This window comes from Clytia hemisphaerica, unplaced genomic scaffold, assembly GCF_902728285.1.
Source record: "Clytia hemisphaerica strain Z4C2 unplaced genomic scaffold, Clytia hemisphaerica genome assembly, whole genome shotgun sequence".
In the NCBI taxonomy this organism is placed as follows: domain Eukaryota; kingdom Metazoa; phylum Cnidaria; class Hydrozoa; order Leptothecata; family Clytiidae; genus Clytia; species Clytia hemisphaerica.
The window spans coordinates 138,737-166,425 of NW_027103826.1; the positions used below are offsets into that span (position 1 = coordinate 138,737).

Here is a 27,689-nt window from a genome sequence, read left to right on the forward strand (position 1 = left end):
GTTGAATCTGTACTTTCTTCGTTTTGGGCGTTTTACATTTTTCAAATTCTGGCGATAGCGAAAAAATCCAGTGTTTACATGAAAACCACGCAGGCTGAGCAATATAGGTAGGGAATAAATCGCTTCAAACACTGAATATGAGATTGACTCTAGGTCGTTGACGTTCCATTTTTTTAGTCGTTTAGCATGCTAGACGATAACTTCAGTTCTATTGAAGAGCGTGAAAATTGTTATGTTGATGTATATTATAAAAGATTGTGAACTAGAAAATTCTAAAAAATATTTCGTAGTACATTCACATTAAAAGAAACTAAAGGTCAGTTCGTGTAGATTTTTTCTGGAGATGATCGTCATCGTCCACCTGAGGATTCCCTGGTGGTTTTGAGCCGTCAATCAAAAGACTGTTTTTCGTGTCACTATAGTAACCATCTTGCATTGGTAGATGCGTGGGTTCTATCAAATGATTGGTCGCTGATATTGCGATAAGGTCACGTGTATCGTATTGTTTCATCAACACTTTACTGAAAATAGAAAACAAAAGATAATTTATCGGAACGTTTTTGTTTTTTTTTGGTTTGACTAAAACCTAGCCAGTGCCTTCCCACAAACCAAATTTTTTCTTTGTTTTAAAAATCGCGATAAAAAAGCGGTTTTCGTCTAACAGGCTAACTAAAACCTTTCTTGACAAAAAAATTATCGTCACAGTTGTGCACGGCTTTAGGAAGCCTGAAAAACTAACCCTCAAGGACCAAAACTTCGGATTACCTAGGGGCGCCCCTACAGATAATTTCCCCTCGTTTTTATATGGACTTCAAAAGTGATCTTAGGTAAAAATTATACCAAATACCATATTCATGATATTCACGACGTAATGTTTTATACAGAAACACCCATAAGATAACCCAGGCGTTTGGCACTAGCTTTATTATTTAAATTCAAAAATAGTGGCAAGTGAATGTTCGTATAAGACGCCACGTCATGAATATCACCAATTGCACTAAAAACCATAAGATTACTAGTACAAGTCACTCACTCTTCATGTTTATTGAACTTAATTGTCAAATATTCATCCACAGGAACCATCTTCGCAAACCCTTCGCCACCTGCCAATAATTTTCGTGCACCCGAAAGCCTCAAAACGTATCCAATCGCCCAGTTCGAATGTTTCGGAAAAATTAATGTTTTATCCGTTTCACCGACGTACGATTCGCTCGTTTGTTTTGCTTCACGTCCAAGGTATCTGAAATGATAGAAAAATAGCTCACGGTCCATCAATAGGGAGGGGATAAGAGGCTAAATCGCATGCAAAACCTTTTTGGAAGAAAAGCTATTTTGATAATTTTCATTTAAATTTTCCATGATTTCCTTAAATTTTTAGTTGTATTGTAAGTATTTTAAATACAGTAAGCTTGAGGAATTTCCGAGCGAAAACAAAAAGAATATTTTGCTTAAATGTACTTACAATAGGTCCCAGTCTTTTTCAGGTTTCATTTCCAAAGAACTGGCAGTTTTCATGAGCTTTGTCAATTTTTTACGAAAGTTAGATACAAAGCGAACGTCATCTTCTAAGATCAAAACTTCGTCCAAATTTCGTTCGACCATCTGTGAAAAAAGTGAGTGACAATTGTGAAGAAAGACAAAACACACCTCTGTCTGGTGGCCTCATTGGAGGCTTTGGCTAACATCAAACCTGACTGTTTGACCTAGGAGGATCCACCCCGCTTGCCAACCCAGTTGAAGTTTGTCCAAAAGCGACCCCTTTTCATTGAACTGGATAAACCACTCACCCCTATGAAATGTTGTATGGTTCGATTGAAAACGACCAAGAATCTCCCGTTTTTCTTTGTCATAGATCTTAGTATACCGCCTTCTCACAGACCGACTGTAAACTCTTCCCACTGAAAAAAATTGGCCGATGGAAAATCTCAAAAATTAGAAACTAGAAATAACGAAAAATTCCTACATATCCAAACTACTAAGAATGCCCTGGTAAGCCAGCAACAATTTTTCTGTTTTACAATAATTTTATTATTCCCCCTTCCCCTTCCCATTGGAAAAATTGACCAAAATATCGTCCCCGCTGGAAAATTATCCTCAAATAGGTGTCCCCATTGAATATAATCATGATATAATCAAATTAACTCACTGTAAAATATTTACTTTTTTCCCATTCCAACTGAATGTTTTGACTTGAAAACAAAAGAATTGAAATCCCCAACAATAAAAAATATGGAAATATCAATCCCCATCGAGTTTCAGTCTGTTTGTTAGTTTATCCCCACTGGCCGAAAAAATCCTAACGGGTCTGTGGGAAGGGGGTGTCTTTAGTACAATAAATTTATTTATTGAAATAGGGTTGAGACTGGATCCCACTTTGCCCTACCTCTTGCCAAACATAATAGTGGCTCAAAAAGCAACCAACATCTCCTCTGGTTATCGGCCGGAAAACGTATGAACTAAAAAAAGGATGATTAGCTGTTAGATCATTCCAATCATAATGAACTATGTTCGGAAGAGTATTGGTGTATAGGCCAGTTCACAGTCGAAATGGATCAGGACTGATTGCGCTCCGATAACGGTTTCCCGTTGGTTAGACGCAAAAATCTTCAAATTTTTTCAAAACTTTAGACCAATAGTAAGTTGCCATTAGCGCGCAGTGGTCCTGATTACCCATTACGCTTTTTGACTGTGGGTATTAGGGAAGAACGGTTATGGACTCTCTACTTTTACTTTCTCTCAATCTCAAAAAACCGACTCATAAACAAAGTATTGATTTACTTTAAGATATAAAACGATGCATGCGCGTTTTACTGCGATACACGTTTTTTTTTCTATAAGAACAAACTATATCAGAACATAAGGCTTCAATGGCCAAAATATTAAGAACAATTTAAGAACATTTTAAGGGGGGGGTTTGTAGGAGTTCGAAATACCGTTTTCCCGTCAAAATGTTTTTATATATCCCGGAATCCCGAAAATTGAAAAAAATAATAACACCGTCACACCGGTTTGTACAGGTTCAAATACCGGCATAATGACAAAAAATAAGGCCAAATACCGTCACCGTCTGATTTTAAAATACCGTTTTCCCGTCTTTTTTTTTTTTTGTCAAATCCCGTAATACCGTACTAAAAAAGGGCCAATCCTGTCACACCGTAAAAGTACAAACCCCCCCCCCTTTTAAGGCTTTGAGTACTCTGTGGAAAATGGACAAAAAACTGAAAATGGTGAAAAAAGGAGCATCTTAAAAACATTTTTAGACTTAAATCTCAAAAAGTCAAGAACATCCAAAGACTTAAAAAATTCTGGATGTTCTTATTAAAAACGTGTAAGGTTTATGGGATTGTCCAGAATTTTGAAGGAAAACTCAACTCTGGACACGCAAATTCTGTCTGAAGAATTGTGTAAATTAAAACATTCGGAATGTTACAATTTTGTAACAAACCTATTGAATGTTGGGTCTTTATAATCAGTCAGTGGTTTAACGCCAAGGTCTTCCATCCATTCCTTGTTAAGGTTGCTAAAATTATGAGAATGGAAAAAAAATTATACATAATCCTAAACTCTGTAAACTCTTTAAAAACCCTCTGACAAAATTATGTTCGGCAAAATGCGCCAATTTAGTACTCTCACACCGCGAAAATTAGTTCCCTTAACCCTTAGACTCCATGAGACGCGTTTTTGCGTCCTGAAACAGCCAAAATACCAAGTCCCAAAGGTTGGGTCCCAGGTCCCTTGGACTTGATTTAAAGGGGCATAAACCGAATGCTTTTTGAAAGAGTACAAAATTACCATTCCAATGGTACCAAAACGAGTGTCTAAATCAAAAGCTACAAGCTTTTACGCCATTTTGAATTTTCAAGTTTAAAAAAAAAAATCATTGAAATTTTTCAACTTTTTCAAAACTACTGCGCGCTCAAAGGGTTAAGGAAGCCTGAGATTTCATAAAATGACGTATGTTCTAAATAACACTATTCTGAGTGCAAAAAAATGAGTCTCGTATTCTTATAAATGAAAGCCATGCTTACTTTCCATCCACAGCCTCGAAGTGTGTCCATTTCAAACCTAATTCCCTCATCGAGTTCCTCATGTGCAAAAACCGATTTTTACGACGTTTCAAATTGATGACAAAGATCTGTAAAAGAATTGAAAAGTGCTGGATTTGTATTCCAGTGCTTCTTTTTGCAATAGTTGTATAATAAAATGTTCAGGAAATGTATTTTCCATGTATTTAGGAAATTCAAACCATAGAAACTTTCGCATTCAGTTTTTTTTATTATCAATTCTAGTCATTTTCAGTTGATATCTAACCTTTCAATTATTTTCGGTTTCCTTATTTAGAATGCATTGGATACTCAGATGGCTTAAGATTTTCGCCTTAAATTGTCCCCTTTACGTCCACTATGAGAATCCTCTTGTTTAGAGAAAATATTGATTGAAATAACGATTGACGTCAAATTGAAAAGGATCCTTGGGATCTTGAATCCTCAATTCAGAAATCCAATTTCCACAGAGTTAAGATAAAAAATCCATGTCTTAGTGTGTCTCTACAGGGCAAAAATCGGATCAGGTGCAGTTAGCGTGGTCACTGGTTGGATTCTTTAGCAGTGGAGAGCACTGTTAAAGAATATAACCTAATGTCGTTTAACCTAATAATGTTATAAAATACAGACCAGAATATATTTCACTGTTAAACAATCCAACCTAGTCCACTGTTAAACAATCCAACCTAGTCCACTGTTAAACAATCCAACCTAGTCCACTGTTTAACAATCCAACCTAGTCCACTGTTTAACAATCCAACCTAGTCCACTGTTTAACAATCCAACCTAGTCCACTGTTTAACAATCCAACCTAGTCCACTGTTTTTTAACAATCCACCTAGTCCATACAGTCCAACTAGTCCACTGTTAACAATCCAACCTAGTCCATGTTAAACAATTTGACCTAGTCCACTGTTAAACAATTTGACCTAGTCCACTGTTTAACAATTTAACCTATAGTCATGCCCGGTCCACTGTTAAACAATTTAACCTACAGTCATGTCCGGTTCACTGTTAAACAATCTGACGTAGTCCAACCCCTGGTCACTGTTTAACAATTTGACCTAGTCCACTGTTAAACAATTTAACCTACAGCCATGTCCGATCCACTGTTAAACAATTTAACCTACAGCCATGTCCGGTCCACTGTTAAACAATCCAACTTAGTCCACTGTTTAACAATCCAACCTAGTCCACTGTTTAACAATCCAACCTAGTCCACTGTTTAACAATCCAACCTAGTCCACTGTTAAACAATTTGACCTAGTCCACTGTTTAACAATCCAACCTAGTCCACTGTTTAACAATCCAACCTAGTCCCACTGTTTAACAACAATCCAACCTAGTCCACTGTTAAACAATTTGACCTAGTCCACTGTTTAACAATCCAACCTAGTCCACTGTTTAACAATCCAACCTAGTCCACTGTTTAACAATCCAACCTAGTCCACTGTTTAACAATCCAACCTAGTCCACTGTTTAACAATCCAACCTAGTCCACTGTTTAACAATCCAACCTAGTCCACTGTTTAACAATCCAACCTAGTCCACTGTTTAACAATTTGACCTAGTCCACTGTTTAACAATCCAACCTAGTCCACTGTTTAACAATCCAACCTAGTCCACTGTTAAACAATTTGACCTAGTCCACTGTTAAACAATTTGACCTAGTCCACTGTTTAACAATTTAACCTATAGTCATGCCCGGTCCACTGTTAAACAATTTAACCTACAGTCATGTCCGGTTCACTGTTAAACAATCTGACGTAGTCCAACCCCTGGTCACTGTTTAACAATTTGACCTAGTCCACTGTTAAACAATTTAACCTACAGCCATGTCCGATCCACTGTTAAACAATTTAACCTACAGCCATGTCCGGTCCACTGTTAAACAATCCAACTTAGTCCACTGTTTAACAATCCAACCTAGTCCACTGTTTAACAATCCAACCTAGTCCACTGTTTAACAATCCAACCTAGTCCACTGTTAAACAATTTGACCTAGTCCACTGTTTAACAATCCAACCTAGTCCACTGTTTAACAATCCAACCTAGTCCACTGTTTAACAATCCAACCTAGTCCACTGTTAAACAATTTGACCTAGTCCACTGTTTAACAATCCAACCTAGTCCACTGTTTAACAATCCAACCTAGTCCACTGTTTAACAATCCAACCTAGTCCACTGTTTAACAATCCAACCTAGTCCACTGTTTAACAATCCAACCTAGTCCACTTTTTAACAATTTGACCTAGTCCACTGTTAAACAATTTAACCTACAGCCATGTCCGGTCCACTGTTAAACAATCCAACTTAGTCCACTGTTTAACAATTTAACCTTAGTCATGTCCGGTCCACTGTTAAACAATCCAACCTAGTCCACTGTTAAACAATTCAACCTACAGTCATGTCCGGTCCACTGTTAAACAATTTGACCTAGTCCACTGATAAACATTCCAACCTAGTCCCATCCCTTGTCACGAGTAAACAACCTAACTTAGTTTCATTCCTGGTCACTGGGTTCTTAAAAAAAGAAGAAACTCTCAGGCTCTCAGCTATCCAACGAGCTATAAAACAAAGTCTAAATCTTTCTGGTTCAGGAAGTATTGGCATTTAGATATTTTCCTAGCTCATTGTAACAAAAAAGGCACGGAACGCTGCTTGGTGAAAATACAGTACATGGTGTGATTTGCGTTGTCACTAAAAGAGGTAACGAGTGGTAAGGATGTGGTAACGAGTGGTAACGAGGTGGTAACGAGGTAACCAGTTAAATACGTTGGCCCTAAAAGGCTCTAATTTTGAATTACTCGATTCTGATGAATGTAGAGCAGGACAATGTTTCCAGTGAATATGATAGTGGAGTTGATGGTCCTGTTGAATGTGCAGCAGGGGTTGGTGGTTTAGGTAAATGTGCATCAGAGTTTTATGGTTCTGGTGATTTTAATGGTGGAGTTGATAGTTCTGGTGAATGTGATGACAGAGTTGGTGTTTCTGGTGAATGGGAGGCAGAAGTTGATGGTTCTGGTTAATGTGCTGGTGGAGGTAACGTTACTGGTGAATTTGATGGTGGATTTGGTGGTTCTGGTGCATATGATTGTGGAGCAGGAGTTTGAGTTTCTTGTGGATGTAAGTTTGGAGCTTATAGGTATCTGGCAAAATAAGTCAAACACCGACAGTTGTTAATGTCTTTAGATAGATAGCATTTATCACAATTCTAGCCCTATAGAAAACTGTCAAACACTTGAATACAATATATCGAAATTCATGATAATCCATCCATCCCAAGAACAACCAGACCTGATGTAGATCTACCAAAACTAACAGTCTTGCGCTAAGAAGCATCAGAACCAACATGTATTTCTGTAGAACCTTTATAACCACAAGGATCTGTTGCATAACCACCAGAACAACCAGTTCCTGCACTGCAGAATCACCATAATCACAAGTTGCTGCTTAAGAATAAGCAGATCCTTTAGGTTTTGTTGCAGAATCACCAGAATAACAAGGTTCTGTTGCAAGGTCACCAGTTCATGTTGCAGAATCAACAGAACAAACATGTCCTGCTGCAGAATCACAAGGACCACCAACTCTTCTATCACATTCACCTAAACCACCAACTCCTGATGCACATTCACCAGAACTACCAACTCTTGCTGCACATTCACCAAAACCAGCAGTTCCTGCGGCACATTCACCACAACCACTAGTCCCTACTGCAGATTCAACACAACCACCAGTTCCTGATGGACATTCACCAAAACCATGTTAACTAAAGCTGTAAAGGCATAAATCAGAATCGATTCTTTCGGTTTTACAATATTTGACTCTTTAGGGCTACCATTTTCAACTCGTTACCTCGTTACCACATCGTTACCACTCGTTACCAGCCGTTACCACTCGTTACCAGCCGTTACCACTCGTTACCACTTTTAGTAACAACGTGTGATTTAATGTATTTAGGAATTTGTATAAACTTTTTCTGCTTTTTCACACAGCCTACGTATTTATAAGGGCTACTTAGACTACACAATATATTGACGAACAATATTCGACAATATGGTTTGCGGACCGTAATGTACGAAGTAAACAACTGGTACTCTATTATAAAAAGGAATTTTCTTTCTGTAAACAATCCCCCTTTATTGTTGGAATATTGCAAATCGAGCTGACAATATATTGCGGACACCTTTTCAATATATTGCCGACATTCAGCAATATACCATCAATATATTGCCCGACAATATATTGTGTAGTGTATGTAGCCCTATACGGTTTGAAAAGATGTTTTTACCGGTGTGAACCGGACACTCTCTATTGGTCATAACTCTATACCTAAATGGTTTGTCAGTGATTTGTTATCGGATATCGTATCTGTTCTCCGTTATGTCAGCTATTAAAATTAAAAAGTCATATAAAGATTTTTTTTAGCCAATCAGATTGCGTTTTGTCCTTGCGGCAAATGAGTAGAAGAAAAAAATAAAAACATATGTGTACTCCATTTTGAGAATGTGAGAATGAAGTTCAAGAAAAAGACTATTATTTATTTATCATGCATATTAAAAAGGCATTAACAATAGTGTCTACAATTTCTTCTTTTGTTCTTTCAAATCAAAAAAATACTTAAAGTTATATCTGGAAGCGTTTGCGTCGCTATTCACACATATATTTTTTTCTCATGGAAATTAATATTTCCACAAACGCAGGTTTTTCATATCATTGTCGACGCGTTTACTATGGCTGCAGTGCATCGGAGATTTTTACAGAGATGGGGAGCATTACTTTTAGGCAATGATAAAATTGCAATCATACATTTTCTACAAGGACAAGGTTTACTAAGTGTTGTCAAGATGTGTCAAACTTGTGGTTCGCCGATGCAACTTGAAGCTAATAGACAATGCCGTGATGGGTTTAGATGGTAAGTTTTTATCATGAAGTTGTAATCGTACCTTTAGTTTTGAGGCAATTTGAAATCCAACTTGCTCCCTTTGGGTTCTGGGTTAAGTTAAAGGCTCCTCCTTGCAAAAAGGCTAGAAATACATCTTAAAATAATTTATTACTTAGAATAAACACCCCTTCTTTTAAACACCTCCTCGGATAAAAGCCCCCTTTTTTAGGAAAATAATTAATAAACGTCTCCTCCTCAAATAAACGCTCTTCCCTGGAAGGGTTTTTTTATTTAAAAATAGGCTCTTAGTCGAAACTTTCATTTTGAGAGAGAAATGGATACTTCGACACACAAGAACAAGAACATCGATAATTTTTAAAAATGTTGTTATGGTATAAAAATATATGTATCGCATTATCAAAAACAATTCTTCGTGTTTAATTTTTCAAAATTCTCGAATAAATGCGCACACCCCCTTAAAATCCAAAAAAACGAATTTTTCACGAATATGGCCCTAATTCGCAAAAGTTTCTTCAGAAAAATTAATCTCAGACAGGCAATTCGCAAAATATTTCTTTCGCGAAAGTTACTTTCTTTCAATCAATTTTTAGTCAGAGATAAAAAAATATTAAAATGATCTAAGAGACAATCATTAATTAATACAAATACATTTTCTAGTCCATAACAACTAACGTTTCCTTTTTTTCATCAAAACGTGATTAAAACAGTACGCATTTTTATATAATTTGCGAAAACTTCTTCCGTAAAAGTAATTTCGGAGAGCTCAATTCACGAAATATTTTCCGCGAAAATTACTTCCCTTAGGGTAGGAGCGATAATGGAATGTAGTTAGAAGGTCGGTTATGACAACATAAATTTTATCCAGACAATTTCTAACACAGATATTTTTGTTTAGGAGGTGTAACCGACCATGTCGCAGATGTTTGAGGCTCCGAGATGGGACAATATTTGAATCGTGGACGCATATTTCCCTTAGTGATTTATTTTTGATAATCTTCCTGTGGTCAAACAACGTTTCTATGACCAAAATAACGAATATTGTTGGAATACCAAAAAAAACAGTGATCAAAATGTTGCAGCTTCTTCGCCAAGTCTGTACGAATGATCTAGCCAGAAACCCAGTTGCTATTGGTGGTGGGGGGGGTGCTAATTTTGTTGTCCAGATTGACGAGAGCCAATTCCATCACAGGCAAAGAGTATGTTTTCATACGAGTGAGAGAGATTTTTAACTACATTTTGCTCAAAAGTTTGTCATTCTTTTAAATTTTTGATAGAATCGAATGCATATTTTGCAGTTTAGTCTTAACAAAAAAATTGAATATTTTCCAAAGTGCGTTCGACTTCATTACATAATGTTGTTTTGACCCTATTCTTTTAATTCTCGTTTCTTTATATAGGGAGGAAGAGGAAGAAGAGCGCAGGCACCTGTTTGGGTATTTGGCTTGGCCGATACTCAATACACACCCGCCAAAGGCTATATGGAAATTGTGAACAGGCGAAATAGGCCCACTCTCACTGCTGTAATTAATCGGGTTTTGAACCCTAACTCTGTCATACATAGCGATGAATGGCGTGCTTACAATAGGCTTCGAAACTTTGTACCGAACTGCATACAACACGATACCGTAAACCATACATACAACTTTGTCGATCCTCTAACAGGAGCCCACACACAGGTAACCAGACAATAATTTTTTGTAAAATTAGCCATTGGGCTCGGTACATTTTTTTAGTTCTCTGTAAAATTCTTGTAAAGTTTGCAGTTCCCTAAAAACCCCACCCCACCCATAAAAGTAAAAGCTTTGAAAAGTGATATTTTTAACGTTTTTATATTTTAGAAAAGTTTATACTTTTTTCAAACCCTTTCTTTTTTTTTCATTAGAACATTGAATCGTACTGGAACCGTTTTAAGCTGAAACTGAAAGCTATGAAAGGTGTCGAACGAGCCAATTTACAAAGTTACATGAACGAGTTCATGTGGAGGTAATTATTTTTCAATCGGAAAGAAATGATTTGAAGCTACCTGACACTGGCAGGCCTCTCATAACAGATGAGATGAAGTTTTTATAAGATACTTTAATGATTGGTCATTTGAAGTAATAACAATGACGTGTTCTTTAGAAAAAGTAACAAAATTGTTTTATTACTGGTTAACGACCAACCGAATCAAATGAGAGCTTGTAAAAATTCAATCTCGTCCCTCTCATAAGGAATAAAACAGCTAGTCCTAAATTTTTATTGGGTTTAAACGTCATTTGATAATCCATAGATTAGGCAATTTAATGATTTTGTAATTCTTTTTTAGGGACTGGTATGGACTAGACCAAACATTTGACAACATAATCAACCGGATAAATATTGATTATCCACAAGCTTAAGTTTGCTTTCATTGAAGTATGATTTTTATGTTTTCTTTTGTTATTGATTCACAAGTCATAGTTTGACTTCTAGAGACTAAAGCTATTTTTAGGTATTTTGTATGTATATGGTATAACATTTCATTATGCAGAACAAAGACTCTTACCATTAAAAATATACTTTAACTCTTTATATTTTGCCCTTTCCGCCAAAATTTGTCTCGCGATATCGCGTGGGATCGTCGATTCGCGAAATCAAATCGTCAAATCCACGCGAAATTTTTGAAACTACCATTTTAGCAAACAAAGTTATCAAAACCATGCAATTTTGGTAAAATATGTCCATTTTTAGGGTCTTTCGCGAAATTATACTCACGCGAAAGTCTTGACTCACAAAATTAAATCCTATTAAAGTAGCCTTAATCTGTCTTATCTTGAAATTGTTCACATTGGTTAGTGCTCCTTCTTTTCCAGGCAACGTTGAAAAAAAGGTAAACAAACAGGGTAAAAAGGCACGTATAGTAGTGACAGGAACAATGTGAAAAGTATACTTGGGTGCGATGTATACTTGTCTTGGGTGCGAGGAATACTTATGAAATGTACAGTGCTCAGTAAAATTGTTTTGTGTAAGTTCCTGTGAAAAGTGCTGAACATCCTAGTTTGGAAGATAGGCAAAAAAGTGTTCTTTTTCGCAAAGGTTGATTTTAGTTAAATCGGAGTCAAATGGGTCAATCATGAAAATTAATTCTTGCGAAATATATAGTCAAATAATCTTGATTTCCTTAAGATTTGCTCAAAAATTAAGAACATCTTAAAAACATGCCAAGGTTGAAATGAAGAAGAAAAGTCTACTAAGGGATTCTTAACGCTTAAATAACAGACACAAAACATAATTTCAACATTGTTTCAATGTCCAACTAATGTCTGATGTTGAAATAACATTTTTTGAACAACAAATTTCAAAGCTACTTTTTTGGATTCATTTTCTCAAAAAAATTGTTTTTAGCACTTACAAGTACCATAACGGGCGTTTTTCAGACTTGTCGAGCGCCCTCTCCACCCGATATAATTTATTTATAGAAGTGTATTTCTCAGGTCCATTGACCTCTATGAAACAATCTTACATTTTTACAATTTATAGATCTTATCATTCGTTTGTCAATTCTGTTATAGAGTTTTACAGTTAGGTACCTGGGCCTCTAACCCACTCTTCTTATAATCATGTTGTTTCCGTCGAAAATTTCTTTAAATAGAGTTTAGTCCTAGGACTACCTCTCACTTTCCATATACCACTCTTGTCTTTTTCATTCGATGTTTTTTCTTTTGCTTTACGATGCCATTGTTTTATTATCTCCCGTTCTTTCCTTGAAAAATCGTCTGATACCCTGAAATCATCTTTATCTAGTTTGTGGGCTGATGCAAGTATTCTAATCCTTTCTTCTTCACTCTCGAGAGTAACTTTCAATGGTCTCCATCGTTCATTTGTATACATTTCATCTTTACGAGCACCTATGCGTCTTCTACCTTGATTATCGTCACATCGAAAACCCATTTGTTGTTTCAGTATTCTTTCTATGAAATCTTTGTCACCAACTCGTTGCTCTTCTTCGTTTTCGTGCTTGTTTTCACCTAAATCATGCACCATGATGTTGCACTTGGTTGATTTGAGCCAACGCTCCTCTTCGTTCACTGATTTGATGAAACTTTTTATGGTCACCTCTTGTTTTTTGTAGATCTTCTTTGGTGACTTCTGCATATGATTGTTTTTTTGTTTCTGTGTTGTTGAGCTGTGTTTCAGATCGTTTGTTGTTCCGTTCTTTGTTGACGTCTTTTTTTTTCATTAGCTTCTCGATTTTCCTTTCTAGAGAGGTTATTCTCTCGTTGAAACCTAATTTCAATCCATGATGTTCATCTTTGTCTGCTTCTTTCGTTGTGATGTCACTGCGAGCTTTTTGTCTGCTTGTTTTAATCCTCTCAAATAAGAGTGGCGTTATTGTAACACAATTTCCACATTCGAAGCGCCGGCTTTTATATTGCAGACAAAGCTGAATCTGATAGGCCGGGAGCTCAGAGCAAGCATAATGGACAAGTCTATCACATCTCCTACATTGTAAGGTGTCGTTATCTTCTATGATGGTGTTTATCAAACAGTTATTGGTTGTGCAATACAATATCCATAATTTTTTTGAATTTCCTTGTTAGAATTTTCGTTGATTTCCGTCATATTGTTGCATTTTCAGGATCGTGGCAGCACAGAAAAAATTTGACGTCAATATATAAGGGGGGGTAAACCGGCCGGAGTACCATTTTCAACTAGTAATATCTCCTAAACCAAGCATTTTATGAGGCTTTTGTAGCTACCAATCGAAAGAGGACAAAATTCTGAACAAAAAAAACTGGTTTTGGGCGCCACCTAGCCGTTAACGATTATCACCATGCATTAACTCCTTTGATACCGTTCCAGCCAAAATCGTTCCTATTGGAACGACGTTTTCTCCAGCCTCTGATAGAAAGAAATTTTCAATCGCTTTGAAACTGCATTTTCTTGAAAGTTGATACTTTTAATTAAAACGAAAACGACGTTTTCATACCGTGAAAAGCACAGCTCAAAATCATATATTTACGCTGTGCCGACGAATCGAGATTCTATTCATCGCGCAATCAGCGAAGACAAAAGTAACCATGACGACCATCCAAGATCTTGGATGAGCGTCATAGTCGATATTTTTATTCCCGTCGTTGAAAACACAACTTACAAAAAGTCATCAATGCTTTTTAAAAAGAGTCAGTGATAGAGAATCATAACATAAAGTCTGTCTATTATTTCGATTCAATTAAAGTGACATTTCCATAATTAAAAGTTTAGTAATTACTGTTATACATTTGGGGATCATGTAAGAGATTTCTTTCGAAATAAACTCATTTCAACTAAACTTGGAGGTTGTTTCTGGGGAATTCGTAAATAGTAAACTGCATACTGATACAGTCTGCTAGACATTAATATGGTAATATTTGCTCTTCATCTTTGATTTTTTTTACAGTGATTAGATTGACACATGCGCGATAAAATTTCTATTATTTTGTCTTCAGAGGTTACTATTTTCTTTGAAAACTTAACCTCTGATACTCAGGGTAACGTTTTCAAGTCTTTCATTAGTAAGTACGTTTCCTTTTTTTCATCAAAACGTGATTAAAACAGTACGCATTTTTATATAATTTGCGAAAACTTCTTCCGTAAAAGTAATTTCGGAGAGCTCAATTCACGAAATATTTTCCGCGAAAATTACTTCCCTTAGGGTAGGAGCGATAATGGAATGTAGTTAGAAGGTCGGTTATGACAACATAAATTTTATCCAGACAATTTCTAACACAGATATTTTTGTTTAGGAGGTGTAACCGACCATGTCGCAGATGTTTGAGGCTCCGAGATGGGACAATATTTGAATCGTGGACGCATATTTCCCTTAGTGATTTATTTTTGATAATCTTCCTGTGGTCAAACAACGTTTCTATGACCAAAATAACGAATATTGTTGGAATACCAAAAAAAACAGTGATCAAAATGTTGCAGCTTCTTCGCCAAGTCTGTACGAATGATCTAGCCAGAAACCCAGTTGCTATTGGTGGTGGGGGTGCTAATTTTGTTGTCCAGATTGACGAGAGCCAATTCCATCACAGGCAAAGAGTATGTTTTCATACGAGTGAGAGAGATTTTTAACTACATTTTGCTCAAAAGTTTGTCATTCTTTTAAATTTTTGATAGAATCGAATGCATATTTTGCAGTTTAGTCTTAACAAAAAAATTGAATATTTTCCAAAGTGCGTTCGACTTCATTACATAATGTTGTTTTGACCCTATTCTTTTAATTCTCGTTTCTTTATATAGGGAGGAAGAGGAAGAAGAGCGCAGGCACCTGTTTGGGTATTTGGCTTGGCCGATACTCAATACACACCCGCCAAAGGCTATATGGAAATTGTGAACAGGCGAAATAGGCCCACTCTCACTGCTGTAATTAATCGGGTTTTGAACCCTAACTCTGTCATACATAGCGATGAATGGCGTGCTTACAATAGGCTTCGAAACTTTGTACCGAACTGCATACAACACGATACCGTAAACCATACATACAACTTTGTCGTCGATCCTCTAACAGGAGCCCACACACAGGTAACCAGACAATAATTTTTTGTAAAATTAGCCATTGGGCTCGGTACATTTTTTTAGTTCTCTGTAAAATTCTTGTAAAGTTTGCAGTTCCCTAAAAACCCCACCCCACCCATAAAAGTAAAAGCTTTGAAAAGTGATATTTTTAACGTTTTTATATTTTAGAAAAGTTTATACTTTTTTCAAACCCTTTCTTTTTTTTTCATTAGAACATTGAATCGTACTGGAACCGTTTTAAGCTGAAACTGAAAGCTATGAAAGGTGTCGAACGAGCCAATTTACAAAGTTACATGAACGAGTTCATGTGGAGGTAATTATTTTTCAATCGGAAAGAAATGATTTGAAGCTACCTGACACTGGCAGGCCTCTCATAACAGATGAGATGAAGTTTTTATAAGATACTTTAATGATTGGTCATTTGAAGTAATAACAATGACGTGTTCTTTAGAAAAAAGTAACAAAATTGTTTTTATTACTGGTTAACGACCAACCGAATCAAATGAGAGCTTGTAAAAATTCAATCTCGTCGTCCCTCTCATAAGGAATAAAACAGCTAGTCCTAAATTTTTATTGGGTTTAAACGTCATTTGATAATCCATAGATTAGGCAATTTAATGATTTTGTAATTCTTTTTTAGGGACTGGTATGGACTAGACCAAACATTTGACAACATAATCAACCGGATAAATATTGATTATCCACAAGCTTAAGTTTGCTTTCATTGAAGTATGATTTTTATGTTTTCTTTTGTTATTGATTCACAAGTCATAGTTTGACTTCTAGAGACTAAAGCTATTTTTAGGTATTTTGTATGTATATGGTATAACATTTCATTATGCAGAACAAAGACTCTTACCATTAAAAAATATACTTTAACTCTTTATATTTTGCCCTTTCCGCCAAAATTTGTCTCGCGATATATCGCGTGGGATCGTCGATTCGCGAAATCAAATCGTCAAATCCACGCGAAATTTTTGCTACCATTTTAGCAAACAAAGTTATCAAAACCATGCAATTTTGGTAAAATATGTCCATTTTTAGGGTCTTTCGCGAAATTATACTCACGCGAAAGTCTTGACTCACAAAATTAAATCCTATTAAAGTAGCCTTAATCTGTCTTATCTTGAAATTGTTCACATTGGTTAGTGCTCCTTCTTTTCCAGGCAACGTTGAAAAAAAGGTAAACAAACAGGGTAAAAAGGCACGTATAGTAGTGACAGGAACAATGTGAAAAGTATACTTGGGTGCGATGTATACTTGTCTTGGGTGCGAGGAATACTTATGAAATGTACAGTGCTCAGTAAAATTGTTTTGTGTAAGTTCCTGTGAAAAGTGCTGAACATCCTAGTTTGGAAGATAGGCAAAAAAGTGTTCTTTTTCGCAAAGGTTGATTTTAGTTAAATCGGAGTCAAATGGGTCAATCATGAAAATTAATTCTTGCGAAATATATAGTCAAATAATCTTGATTTCCTTAAGATTTGCTCAAAAATTAAGAACATCTTAAAAACATGCCAAGGTTGAAATGAAGAAAAGTCTACTAAGGGATTCTTAACGCTTAAATAACAGACACAAAACATAATTTCAACATTGTTTCAATGTCCAACTAATGTCTGATGTTGAAATAACATTTTTTGAACAACAAATTTCAAAGCTACTTTTTTGGATTCATTTTCTCAAAAAAATTGTTTTTAGCACTTACAAGTACCATAACGGGCGTTTTTCAGACTTGTCGAGCGCCCTCTCCACCCGATATAATTTATTTATAGAAGTGTATTTCTCAGGTCCATTGACCTCTATGAAACAATCTTACATTTTTACAATTTATAGATCTTATCATTCGTTTGTCAATTCTGTTATAGAGTTTTACAGTTAGGTACCTGGGCCTCTAACCCACTCTTCTTATAATCATGTTGTTTCCGTCGAAAATTTCTTTAAATAGAGTTTAGTCCTAGGACTACCTCTCACTTTCCATATACCACTCTTGTCTTTTTCATTCGATGTTTTTTCTTTTGCTTTACGATGCCATTGTTTTATTATCTCCCGTTCTTTCCTTGAAAAATCGTCTGATACCCTGAAATCATCTTTATCTAGTTTGTGGGCTGATGCAAGTATTCTAATCCTTTCTTCTTCACTCTCGAGAGTAACTTTCAATGGTCTCCATCGTTCATTTGTATACATTTCATCTTTACGAGCACCTATGCGTTCTACCTTGATTATCGTCACATCGAAACCCATTTGTTGTTTCAGTATTCTTTCTATGAAATCTTTGTCACCAACTCGTTGCTCTTCTTCGTTTTCGTGCTTGTTTTCACCTAAATCATGCACCATGATGTTGCACTTGGTTGATTTGAGCCAACGCTCCTCTTCGTTCACTGATTTGATGAAACTTTTTATGGTCACCTCTTGTTTTTGTAGATCTTCTTTGGTGACTTCTGCATATGATTGTTTTTTTGTTTCTGTGTTGTTGAGCTGTGTTTCAGATCGTTTGTTGTTCCGTTCTTTGTTGACGTCTTTTTTTTTCATTAGCTTCTCGATTTTCCTTTCTAGAGAGGTTATTCTCTCGTTGAAACCTAATTTCAATCCATGATGTTCATCTTTGTCTGCTTCTTTCGTTGTGATGTCACTGCGAGCTTTTTGTCTGCTTGTTTTAATCCTCTCAAATAAGAGTGGCGTTATTGTAACACAATTTCCACATTCGAAGCGCCGGCTTTTATATTGCAGACAAAGCTGAATCTGATAGGCCGGGAGCTCAGAGCAAGCATAATGGACAAGTCTATCACATCTCCTACATTGTAAGGTGTCGTTATCTTCTATGATGGTGTTTATCAAACAGTTATTGGTTGTGCAATACAATATCCATAATTTTTTTGAATTTCCTTGTTAGAATTTTCGTTGATTTCCGTCATATTGTTGCATTTTCAGGATCGTGGCAGCACAGAAAAAATTTGACGTCAATATATAAGGGGGGGTAAACCGGAGTACCATTTTCAACTAGTAATATCTCCTAAACCAAGCATTTTATGAGGCTTTTGTAGCTACCAATCGAAAGAGGACAAAATTCTGAACAAAAAAAACTGGTTTTGGGCGCCACCTAGCCGTTAACGATTATCACCATGCATTAACTCCTTTGATACCGTTCCAGCCAAAATCGTTCCTATTGGAACGACGTTTTCTCCAGCCTCTGATAGAAAGAAATTTTCAATCGCTTTGAAACTGCATTTTCTTGAAAGTTGATACTTTTAATTAAAACGAAAACGACGTTTTCATACATACCGTGAAAAGCACAGCTCAAAATCATATATTTACGCTGTGCCGACGAATCGAGATTCTATTCATCGCGCAATCAGCGAAGACAAAAGTAACCATGACGACCATCCAAGATCTTGGATGAGCGTCATAGTCGATATTTTTTATTCCCGTCGTTGAAAACACAACTTACAAAAAGTCATCAATGCTTTTTAAAAAGAGTCAGTGATAGAGAATCATAACATAAAGTCTGTCTATTATTTCGATTCAATTAAAGTGACATTTCCATAATTAAAAGTTTAGTAATTACTGTTATACATTTGGGGATCATGTAAGAGATTTCTTTCGAAATAAACTCATTTCAACTAAACTTGGAGGTTTCTGGGGAATTCGTAAATAGTAAACTGCATACTGATACAGTCTGCTAGACATTAATATGGTAATATTTGCTCTTCATCTTTGATTTTTTTTACAGTGATTAGATTGACACATGCGCGATAAAATTTCTATTATTTGTCTTCAGAGGTTACTATTTTCTTTGAAAACTTAACCTCTGATACTCAGGGTAACGTTTTCAAGTCTTTTCATTAGTAAGAAAACGCCCCGCAAACTTTCTCATTTCTCAATTGTTCTCTTTCTGGCGGTATTGAAAGAGTTAAAACAACGCTCCGTGCCTGCTATTACGGTTCTCTAGAGAATTGGACTCGTATATAGAAGAACATTAAGAAGAACATCCCATCTGAAAATTGAGAAAATAAAGTCCAAATAATACGTAAATACGATTTTAGAACAAAATTAAAATGCCTTGCGCATGATTTTATTTTCGTCACCCGGTAATGCAGAAATGAAGAGTTTTTAGATTTGGCCGCGGGTTGAATTTTTTTCATTCATTCATTCATTCATTTAATGAATGAAAATGAAATGGGATGTCTTTTCCCCCAAAAGAGCAAGAAAAAAAATTTAATCACGTGTTTTTTTTTCTTTCACGTTTTTTTTCTTTTGTATCCCCTTTTCATTTTTCTTTCTTTATTTGTTGGCTTGAACGTCAGACGTTCACATTAGTAAACTTTGAGGGAGATTTCATTTCGGTCATTTGCCAATTGAAATCGTAATCATGACCTTTGAAGACATATTAGCGATTTGTGAAGATGAGCAAGTTTTGATAAGGGAGCTGATGGATGCTGGCTTATTAGCGAGTACAAGAAAATGTATGAACCGGAGAAAACACGAAGACGATATTCAGATGATATTATTGCCAGATATGAAGACTTGGTAAGACGTTTTAATTTGCTTTTGTTTACCCTGAAAAATCATTTACGTTTCTATGAAGCTCTTTCTCCTTTCATGAATCTGATAAATATCAATCTCAAAGATGTTTGATACTTTCATTTGAAGTCTTAAAAGCCTTTAAATATAAAATATATCAAGAAACAAAGTCTAATAAAATATCAACACAATATATCAGCAGTAAACAAATAACTGACGCTTAAAAGCGGCAATTTTTTAATCCCCAGTAAGTTAATTATTTTTAACTTATTTTTTGCCTACATGTTTTTAAGGCGATGCCCAAGATGTACAAGCAAAGCTTCATTCAAGACGGGGTCGTTTTTTTCGCAAACAAATATACCACTTTCAAAATGGATTCAAGGCATTGATAGATGGGCACGCCAGATGAGCCTTAGGGTAATGATATATTTAAAAAAGAGGACACAATGAAAAAAACAGACCTTTATGTCCTTTATCGTAAATACTAACCTGATATTCATATGCTGAATTTTCTATCGGTACGTTTTTAAAGCTCTAAAGACACAATGAAAATATACCATCTACGTAGGCTAGGTCATCTTTTCAAAGCCCTACCTTAAGCTTAAGTAGCTAAATGCATACCCAGCAGGCATGGGACGTTGTTTTAACGTCCAAAATACGTTTTAAGAAATTTTAAGCTCTTAACAATTTCGGTCCAGTTTAAAAATAAAAACCAGTAAACAGTTTAAAATGTCTGCGAAATTTTCATGTAATAAAATATACTTTGATTCTTTAGGAGATTGCTGAGGATTTGGACTTGTCGATTCCTACAACAAGCCAAATGATGAAGCATTTTCGAGAGCAGTGTCAAAGTTTTTTCGACCGCAATCTTCATGAAACTGGTGGCCCTGGTATTCAAGTAAAAGTTAAAGAACTTAAGGTAATACCATTTTTACCGGTTGAAAGAGAGATCGCTACAATCGGTACAAAATCCTTTTTGCTTATTACCTAACCCTAACAAGAAACTATTTAAAAACAAAAGGTTGTTGAATCAAAACTAACCAGATGGCCCGGCTGGTATCCTACTTAAAATTTGGGTATTTCTTAAAAAAGAGAATAGATAACATCGGGTGCCTAGGATTTGTTACTCTTAATCTAGACTCAAATTAGTTTTATACTTTTTTTCAATAGAAATGCACCAACACGTGTAATATTCTTATCGCGTTAGATGGCAGTTGCGGACGAGGATACCTTTTCCACAATACCAATGGAAGATTCCAGGAAGAAGATTATATGTTTGTGTCACCAATCAAGTCTGGAACCATGGTCTTCACCGACATTCGCGATTTAAACGTAAGGCCAAATGTTGCCATGTCCAATACTCTGGAGTTGTTTCAAGGCAATGACGATCAAGCGACACAAGCAATTAGATGGCTCAGGCACTTCAGAGGGGTACAATGTCAAAAGGCTGGTGCCCTATTATCTGAATATAATTTGCGCTTTTGGGTCGATGATGGACTGGAATTCCATGAAAGATTTTTTCAAGCTTTCGTAAGAAACTATGAAAATGAATTTGTATAAACTAAAATATATTGATCGCTAATTGTTGATTAAAGTGATAGTTTTTTATGGATCTATGAAAATCTTATATTTTTTATTGTTCTTTTTTTGAGAAAAAAAATATAAACTTAATTCCTATGCTTTCATCGCCTATGCTTTCATCAATTTGACTAGGTCAAATTGTTTAACAGTGAACCGGACATGGCTCTAGGTTGGATTGTTAAACAGTGGAAGGTTGGATTGTTTAAAAGTGGACTAGGTCAAATTGTCAGTGGACCGGACATGACTGTAGGTTAAATTGTTAAACAGTGGACTAGGTTGGATTGTTAAACAGTGGACTAGGTCAAATTGTTTAACAGTGGACCGGACATGACTGTAGGTTAAATTGTTAAACAGTGGACTATAGGTTGGATTGTTTAACAGTGGACTAGGTTGGATTGTTAAACAGTGGACTAGGTTGGATTGTTAAACAGTGGACTAGGTTGGATTGTTAAACAGTGGACTAGGTCAAATTGTTTAACAGTGGACTAGGTTGGATTGTTAAACAGTGGACTAGGTCAAATTGTTTAACAGTGGACCGGACATGACTATAGGTTAAATTGTTAACGTGGACTAGGTGGTTGGTTACTAGTGGACTAGAGGTTGGATTGTTTAACAGTGACCGGACATGGCTAGGGTTGGATTGTTAAACCGTGGATTAGGTTTGGCTTGTTAAACAGTGGACTGTAGGTTGGCTTGTTTTCACAGTGGACTTGGGGGTTGTTTAAACAGTGGACTGGTTGGATTGTTAAACAGTGGACTAGGTTGGATTGTTTAAACAGTGGACTAGGTTCAAATTGTTTACAGTGGACTGTTGGCTTGTTAAACAGTGGACTAGGTCAAATTGTTTAACAGTGGACCGGATGTGTGGTTTGTTAAACAGTGGACTAGGTTGGATTGTTAAACAGTGGACTAGGTTGGATTGTTAAATAGTGGACTAGAGGTTGGATTGTTTAACAGTGAACCGGACATGGCTAGGTTGGATTGTTAAACAGTGGATTAGGTTGGATTGTTAAACAGTGGACTAGGTTGGATTGTTAGTGAAATTGTTAAACAGTGGACTAGGTTGGATTGTTAAACAGTGGACTAGGTTGGATTGTTAAACAGTGGACTAGGTTGGATTGTTTAACAGTGGACTAGGTTGGATTGTTTAACAGTGAACTAGGTCAGATTGTTTAACAGTGGACCGGACATGATTATAGGTTGGATTGTTTAACAGTGAAATACTTTCTGGTCTGTATTTTATAACATTATTAGGTTAAACGACATTAGGTTATATTCTTTAACAGTGCTCTCCACTACTAAAGAATCCAACCAGTGACCACGCTAGCTGCACCTGATCCCAAAAATCAAAACCACCCGATCGCCCTTTTCAGGAGTTCTGCAAATTCTAACTCAAGAGCTACAAATAAGGATTTTAAAATCATGTAAAGTCACCTCCTCAAATTCAGCAAAAGTAGGTTTAGGAAATCGATGAGGTATATTTGGACTTCGCACTATTTCCTCGCCGTGTGCTTCACCTGAAATAAGTGGATTTATATTGTTATTAAAGGTTATACTAGGAACAAGTGTAAATTATAGTCTATGCTCTTTCATAGGACACAGTTAATAAAGGGTCATTCGACATCAGTTATGAAATTGAACACTTTTCAACCAGACCAAAGGAAAACAACATCGGAAAATTTCGAAATACTAGGTTACGCAAGCTCTTTTTAGCGTATCAGAACTATACAGACGAACAAAGAATTAGTAGACATCTCAAAGCTACTAACTTTTGGAAAAATCTTTGGGGGGCAAATGCCCCCCCCCCCCCCCCGGTTGCTACGGGCCTGAACTGACCTCGAACCGGGAAAGCAACCAAGAGTTCCCAAAGAAGAAGCATTTTGAGCATTATTTGGCATTGAAATGTGCACCGATGGTATTCGAATACCTAATTAGAGGTATCTTGAATATAAAATGAGATAAAAGCCAAAATTTTCGAAGTTGCTAAACATTTTAGGCTCAAAATCTATGCGCATCTTTTTGACTGAAATCCAGAAAATCCTTAGCAACTCCAGAACTCTTGAAAAGACTCGGAAAACAGATGACCTACTTATTTTCCGTACAAAAGCATCAGTAAATTGAAGTCTTCGATCATTTAACGATAACTTGGCATCACTTGGAACCAACATGAATCCAAAAGTGTATTTATTGCAGATATGGAATTTCAGCTCTGAAAAGAATAATAGAGTATACATTGGGCAGGTAACGATATAAAACTAAAATATGAAATATGTTGTTAGAGCATTGAAAATAAACATATCATGCATCAATTTGGATTTAGAAAATTATTTAGATAACTCAATACTTATGTAGTCAATGGATAAATTCAGCTCTCTACCTCGCAAACCAACGTGGTAATTTAAAGTTAACATGTCCAGTAGGCTGCTGGGATCCACAAAACGGATTTGGACTCAACTAAACGGATTCGGACTCCTTAAAGGTGGTCATAGGAGGTCTGTGATTCAGATTCAATGTTCAGTCAATACTTATTTTGTCAAAGAACGTTCTCGGTAGTGATCCTACTTTTGACTAACCACAAAAAATCAACATATCTTGAGTGGATAGATTTTCGCTAATGTATTTGTATACAGTTGACGCTCTCTAATCCGACGTTCTACTATTCGATAGGCTTCATTATTCGATAAAATTCAAAGTCAACAAGAAACTCTCTTAAACAACGCTGTTTTATTCGATAAGCTCCCTTATTCGATGAAAATCCAATTCCCCTTGAAGATCGAATTAGAGAGCGTCAACTGTATTTGTAAACTTACTGGCAATCTTTTGTATCACAAAGGCAAAAATGAGAAGATCATCAATCATTCCTTTGTAAGAAGCAGGTACGGGACTTAATTGGATGTCATCGGTGTTTGAATCTCGGAGGTGTATCAGGATAGCAGAATGGATCATTGGAACCCTGAACGTTCCCTTTGTTGTTTGTGAAAGTATCAAAGGGTAGTTTTCAGATCGCTTGTAATATCCCTGAAGTGAAGAAAAAAAACATGCAATAAATTAGCCAACGATGTCTAATGGTGCTTGGAGATTTTATTTCAATTCTAATACGTCTAAAATATACTGCATGTATGTTCTTTTATCTCCTAGGGAATAGTAGGAAAAAACTCTTGTCTATTGCTCGTTCCGACATTTTAAATTTTCCGGGGGTTTTGCTGTTTGGGATTGTTTAGGTCAGGGTTGCTAGTAACGGCTTGTCACTGTGCCGGGTGCATACTCGGCGCCTTGGGCCCCGCAGGGTTGCTAGTAACGGCTCGAATTTCAGTCAGGTTAAAAAAGGGGCAATTTTGCCCATATTATAATAACATTACCCCCGTCTTTTTTGACATTCTATAAGTATTTCCAAATTTCGTGGTTTGCTGTGCGAGTGTGGCTCAACGGATAGCGCGCTGGGTTTCTGATCAGAAACTCTTTCATTTGGTGGGTTCGAATCCCGGTCGGGTCGATATTTCAAGGTCAGTTAAAACACTTCAAAATAGTCAGAAAACATAATAAATGAGTTAGAAAAGTCACCAGGGGGTCAGAAAAGAGCCTCAGAGAAGATAGGCTGAAATAAAAAGACGATGTCGGAACGAGCAATAGACAAGAGTTTTTTCCGGAATAGTATAAGATTGAGTTTATTAATTAGATTACCTTAATCGGATTAAATTTCGCGAGGAAAAAAATCGCGAAATTTTCTTGATTTAATTTCGCGAAGATTTAATTTCGCGAATAAGCCTGAAAACGAGCCATTTTTTGCCACAACTAGAGACTTTGGACTGGTTTCTCCACCAAAAATGCAAATTTAAAAATTTTGTGGTGGATTTAATTTCGCGAGGCAGAAATCTCACCCGTTTTCGCGAGTTTTAATTTCGCGAAAATGGCAAAAATTAGAGAAATCGCGAAATTTAATCTTGCAAAAGTATCAATTTAATAAAAAAAACATCCTTTCCTTCAGTCCTTCAGACACCGACGAATCGAGTACATATAATTATCTTTTCTTTGAACTTCATAAATTCGATAAACCTCGCCTAGAAATTTTAGACCAAGCACCGGTAATGAAAGTTTTCTAAACTTTATTCTAAAAACTTTAATGAGCTTTTGCTGAATTTTGAGACACGAATACCTCTAGGATGGAAACATGTCTGAGAAGGGAAAAACTATTTGAACACTACATTACATTATCAATCAAAAATTGGATCTTACATTTTTGTCAGTTTCACCCCAGAAATTTGAATATAACGTTTCTTTTGGATGAGTTGCTCTCAATAATGGTGCGATCACAGTCCTAGAAAAAGAAAAGAAGATTTGATCAATATTTGAAACTTAAAACCTCTAATGGACAAAAGAATAGTAGCAAAGAGCGACCGTAGTGCAGTGGTAGAGCACCCGGCTACGATTCGTAATGTTGTGGTTTCAACCCCCTGCCGGGTCATACCAAAGATTCTCAAAATGGTACTGGATGTCTCTCTGCTTGATGCAATTAAGAAAAGGATCAAGGGTAAGTTGACTAATCCATGGAGAAAGAGTGGCGCCCTCGCCTACCTTCGGGTGGATATCGAAAGAGGAGCCTTCGGGTCGCCTCCTTTTCAACGCAAAAATTAGTAAAGTATTCTCTCAAATGAAAAAGTACCTTCGTTCTTTGATAAGATGCTGAAGTATCTCGGGATCAGTCAAAAAGTTGTCCGTGTCTATAAACTGAGAAGTGAAATACTATGATGTAGTCATAATTGATGATCTGGAAATTTAAAAAGTTTCAGAGCTACTTATTGACCTGCTTTTTACAAAATGCGTATTCTTTTCAGAGAAAAAAAACTGGTTTCTAACATAGCTGAAATATTGATAAAGGGATTTTCCTGAAGCCTCAAGAGAATATGGAGGAAAAACGATAAGATAAAAACATACAAAAACGTAGTCAGCCCATTGACTTCGTGCTTCTTGTATAGCATTTTGACGTAACTGAAGTAGCATCAAGTATCTTTGCTCTGTGAAGTGATTCGAATTCTGAGCATCAGAATAAACGAGTGGTTCCGCCTTGTGACTGACTTGTATCTTGTGGTAGAGATGACGAACGTTGGTGGACCATGTCGAGAGCAGCTCGTATGTGTCATCTTCATTGTGGTCTGTTTGGATCCTATGTTGGAAAAGCATAGCTTAGCATAGGTTTATTTCACCCCCCCCCCCTTCAATGTTGAAATCTTATCCCCTTGTTTTACAGAAAATCTGTTTCATTCGCTCTATGCGCTACATAAGTAATAAATGAGTACAAAATGTATACAATCACGAACTAACAATTTCACAATATAACAATATGACCAGCGTTTTTATTAACGTTATACCCGTTTGGTGTTTTGATGCTACAGACTGTGACCACTTGAATATGATCAAGTTAACCAAGATTGCCGACCCTCTCCTTTCTTATTCGATCCCCCAATTAGATAGCCCCTCCAAAGGCCCCCAAAATATTTAGCATTCCCCCCCCTCCCCTATTAAACTATCAAACTCCGGGGGTTTGACTTATGGAGATTGGACTGTATAATCTTTTCAAGTAATAGCTAACCTCCGAGCATATTCTGATACTCCAGGCATAAAAAGTACCAAAACATCAAACAAAGAAATAGTACAAAACTTACAGAATTGATATTCTAGTTTTTGGATATTCCAATTTTTCAAGATACCCAAAGAACGTTGGTAACAAGTGTTCATCATTCCTTGAATTGATGGCAACCAAGACTGTTGGATCTTTGGTGATACAATGTACATTTGAAAAAAAATGAAAGTAGAATATCCCAAATATTGCTGGCCAAATCATCACAATGAAAACTGACCTTCCGTTTCTTGTTTTATTTATCTATGATGAAAATATCAAAAAATATTCACCGAGCCATCAAGTGTATTTCTGGATGTGCGTACTCTGTATTCGTGCTTTTGTCTCTGAATAAAAACGGAGAAAGTAAATATAATACCAATACATCATACCATTGCAAAATTGCATTTTTACTTTATGTGGCATACATCTACATATTACACTACGTATCATTTTTGATTGCAACTCGTTTTACTACCTCATCTACTAAATGGAGGTAATTAAGATAGAT

The 27,689-nt window shown here is 36.2% G+C and overlaps 1 protein-coding gene and 2 long non-coding RNA genes across 4 annotated transcripts; 2 read left to right on the forward strand and 1 right to left on the reverse strand.

The window, feature by feature from the left end:
* On the reverse strand, positions 1-27,601 carry LOC136806732 (procollagen galactosyltransferase 2-like). Of its 2 annotated transcripts, XR_010846595.1 has the most exons (14): positions 27,225-27,601; positions 26,497-26,725; positions 26,225-26,289; positions 25,798-25,879; positions 24,375-24,582; positions 23,654-23,773; positions 22,999-23,081; positions 4,029-4,135; positions 3,446-3,520; positions 2,384-2,456; positions 1,463-1,602; positions 1,034-1,240; positions 229-521; positions 1-29 (listed from the first exon to the last, which is right to left on the reverse strand). XR_010846595.1 is itself a non-coding variant. In XM_067063321.1 (13 exons), the coding sequence occupies exons 1-13, from the start codon at positions 27,401-27,403 to the stop codon at positions 311-313; spliced, it is 1,779 nt and encodes a 592-aa protein (XP_066919422.1). In that variant the 5' UTR covers positions 27,404-27,601; the 3' UTR covers positions 228-310. The 2 variants fall into 2 exon arrangements, 1 of the variants encoding a protein (XP_066919422.1); XM_067063321.1 differs by lacking the exon at positions 1-29 and having other exon boundaries at positions 228-521.
* Positions 15,445-16,248, forward strand: LOC136806733 (uncharacterized). The gene is made up of 3 exons (XR_010846596.1): positions 15,445-15,474; positions 15,681-15,781; positions 16,109-16,248. It is a non-coding gene; the product is annotated as an uncharacterized lncRNA (long non-coding RNA).
* On the forward strand, positions 20,283-21,462 carry LOC136806734 (uncharacterized). Its single transcript, XR_010846597.1, has 3 exons — positions 20,283-20,400; positions 20,759-20,902; positions 21,154-21,462. It is a non-coding gene; the product is annotated as an uncharacterized lncRNA (long non-coding RNA).
* Positions 27,602-27,689: the final 88 nt, after the last annotated feature.

Coding starts and splice junctions, on each gene's coding strand:
- LOC136806732 (XM_067063321.1), bottom strand. CDS start 27,403: ATGATTTGGCCAGCAATATTTGGGATATTCTACTTTCATTTTTTTTCA. Junction 1,241..1,462: donor GAAAAAGACTGGGACCTATT/GTAAGTACATTT, acceptor CTATCATTTCAG/ATACCTTGGACGTGAAGCAA. Junction 522..1,033: donor AAGTTCAATAAACATGAAGA/GTGAGTGACTTG, acceptor TTCTATTTTCAG/TAAAGTGTTGATGAAACAAT.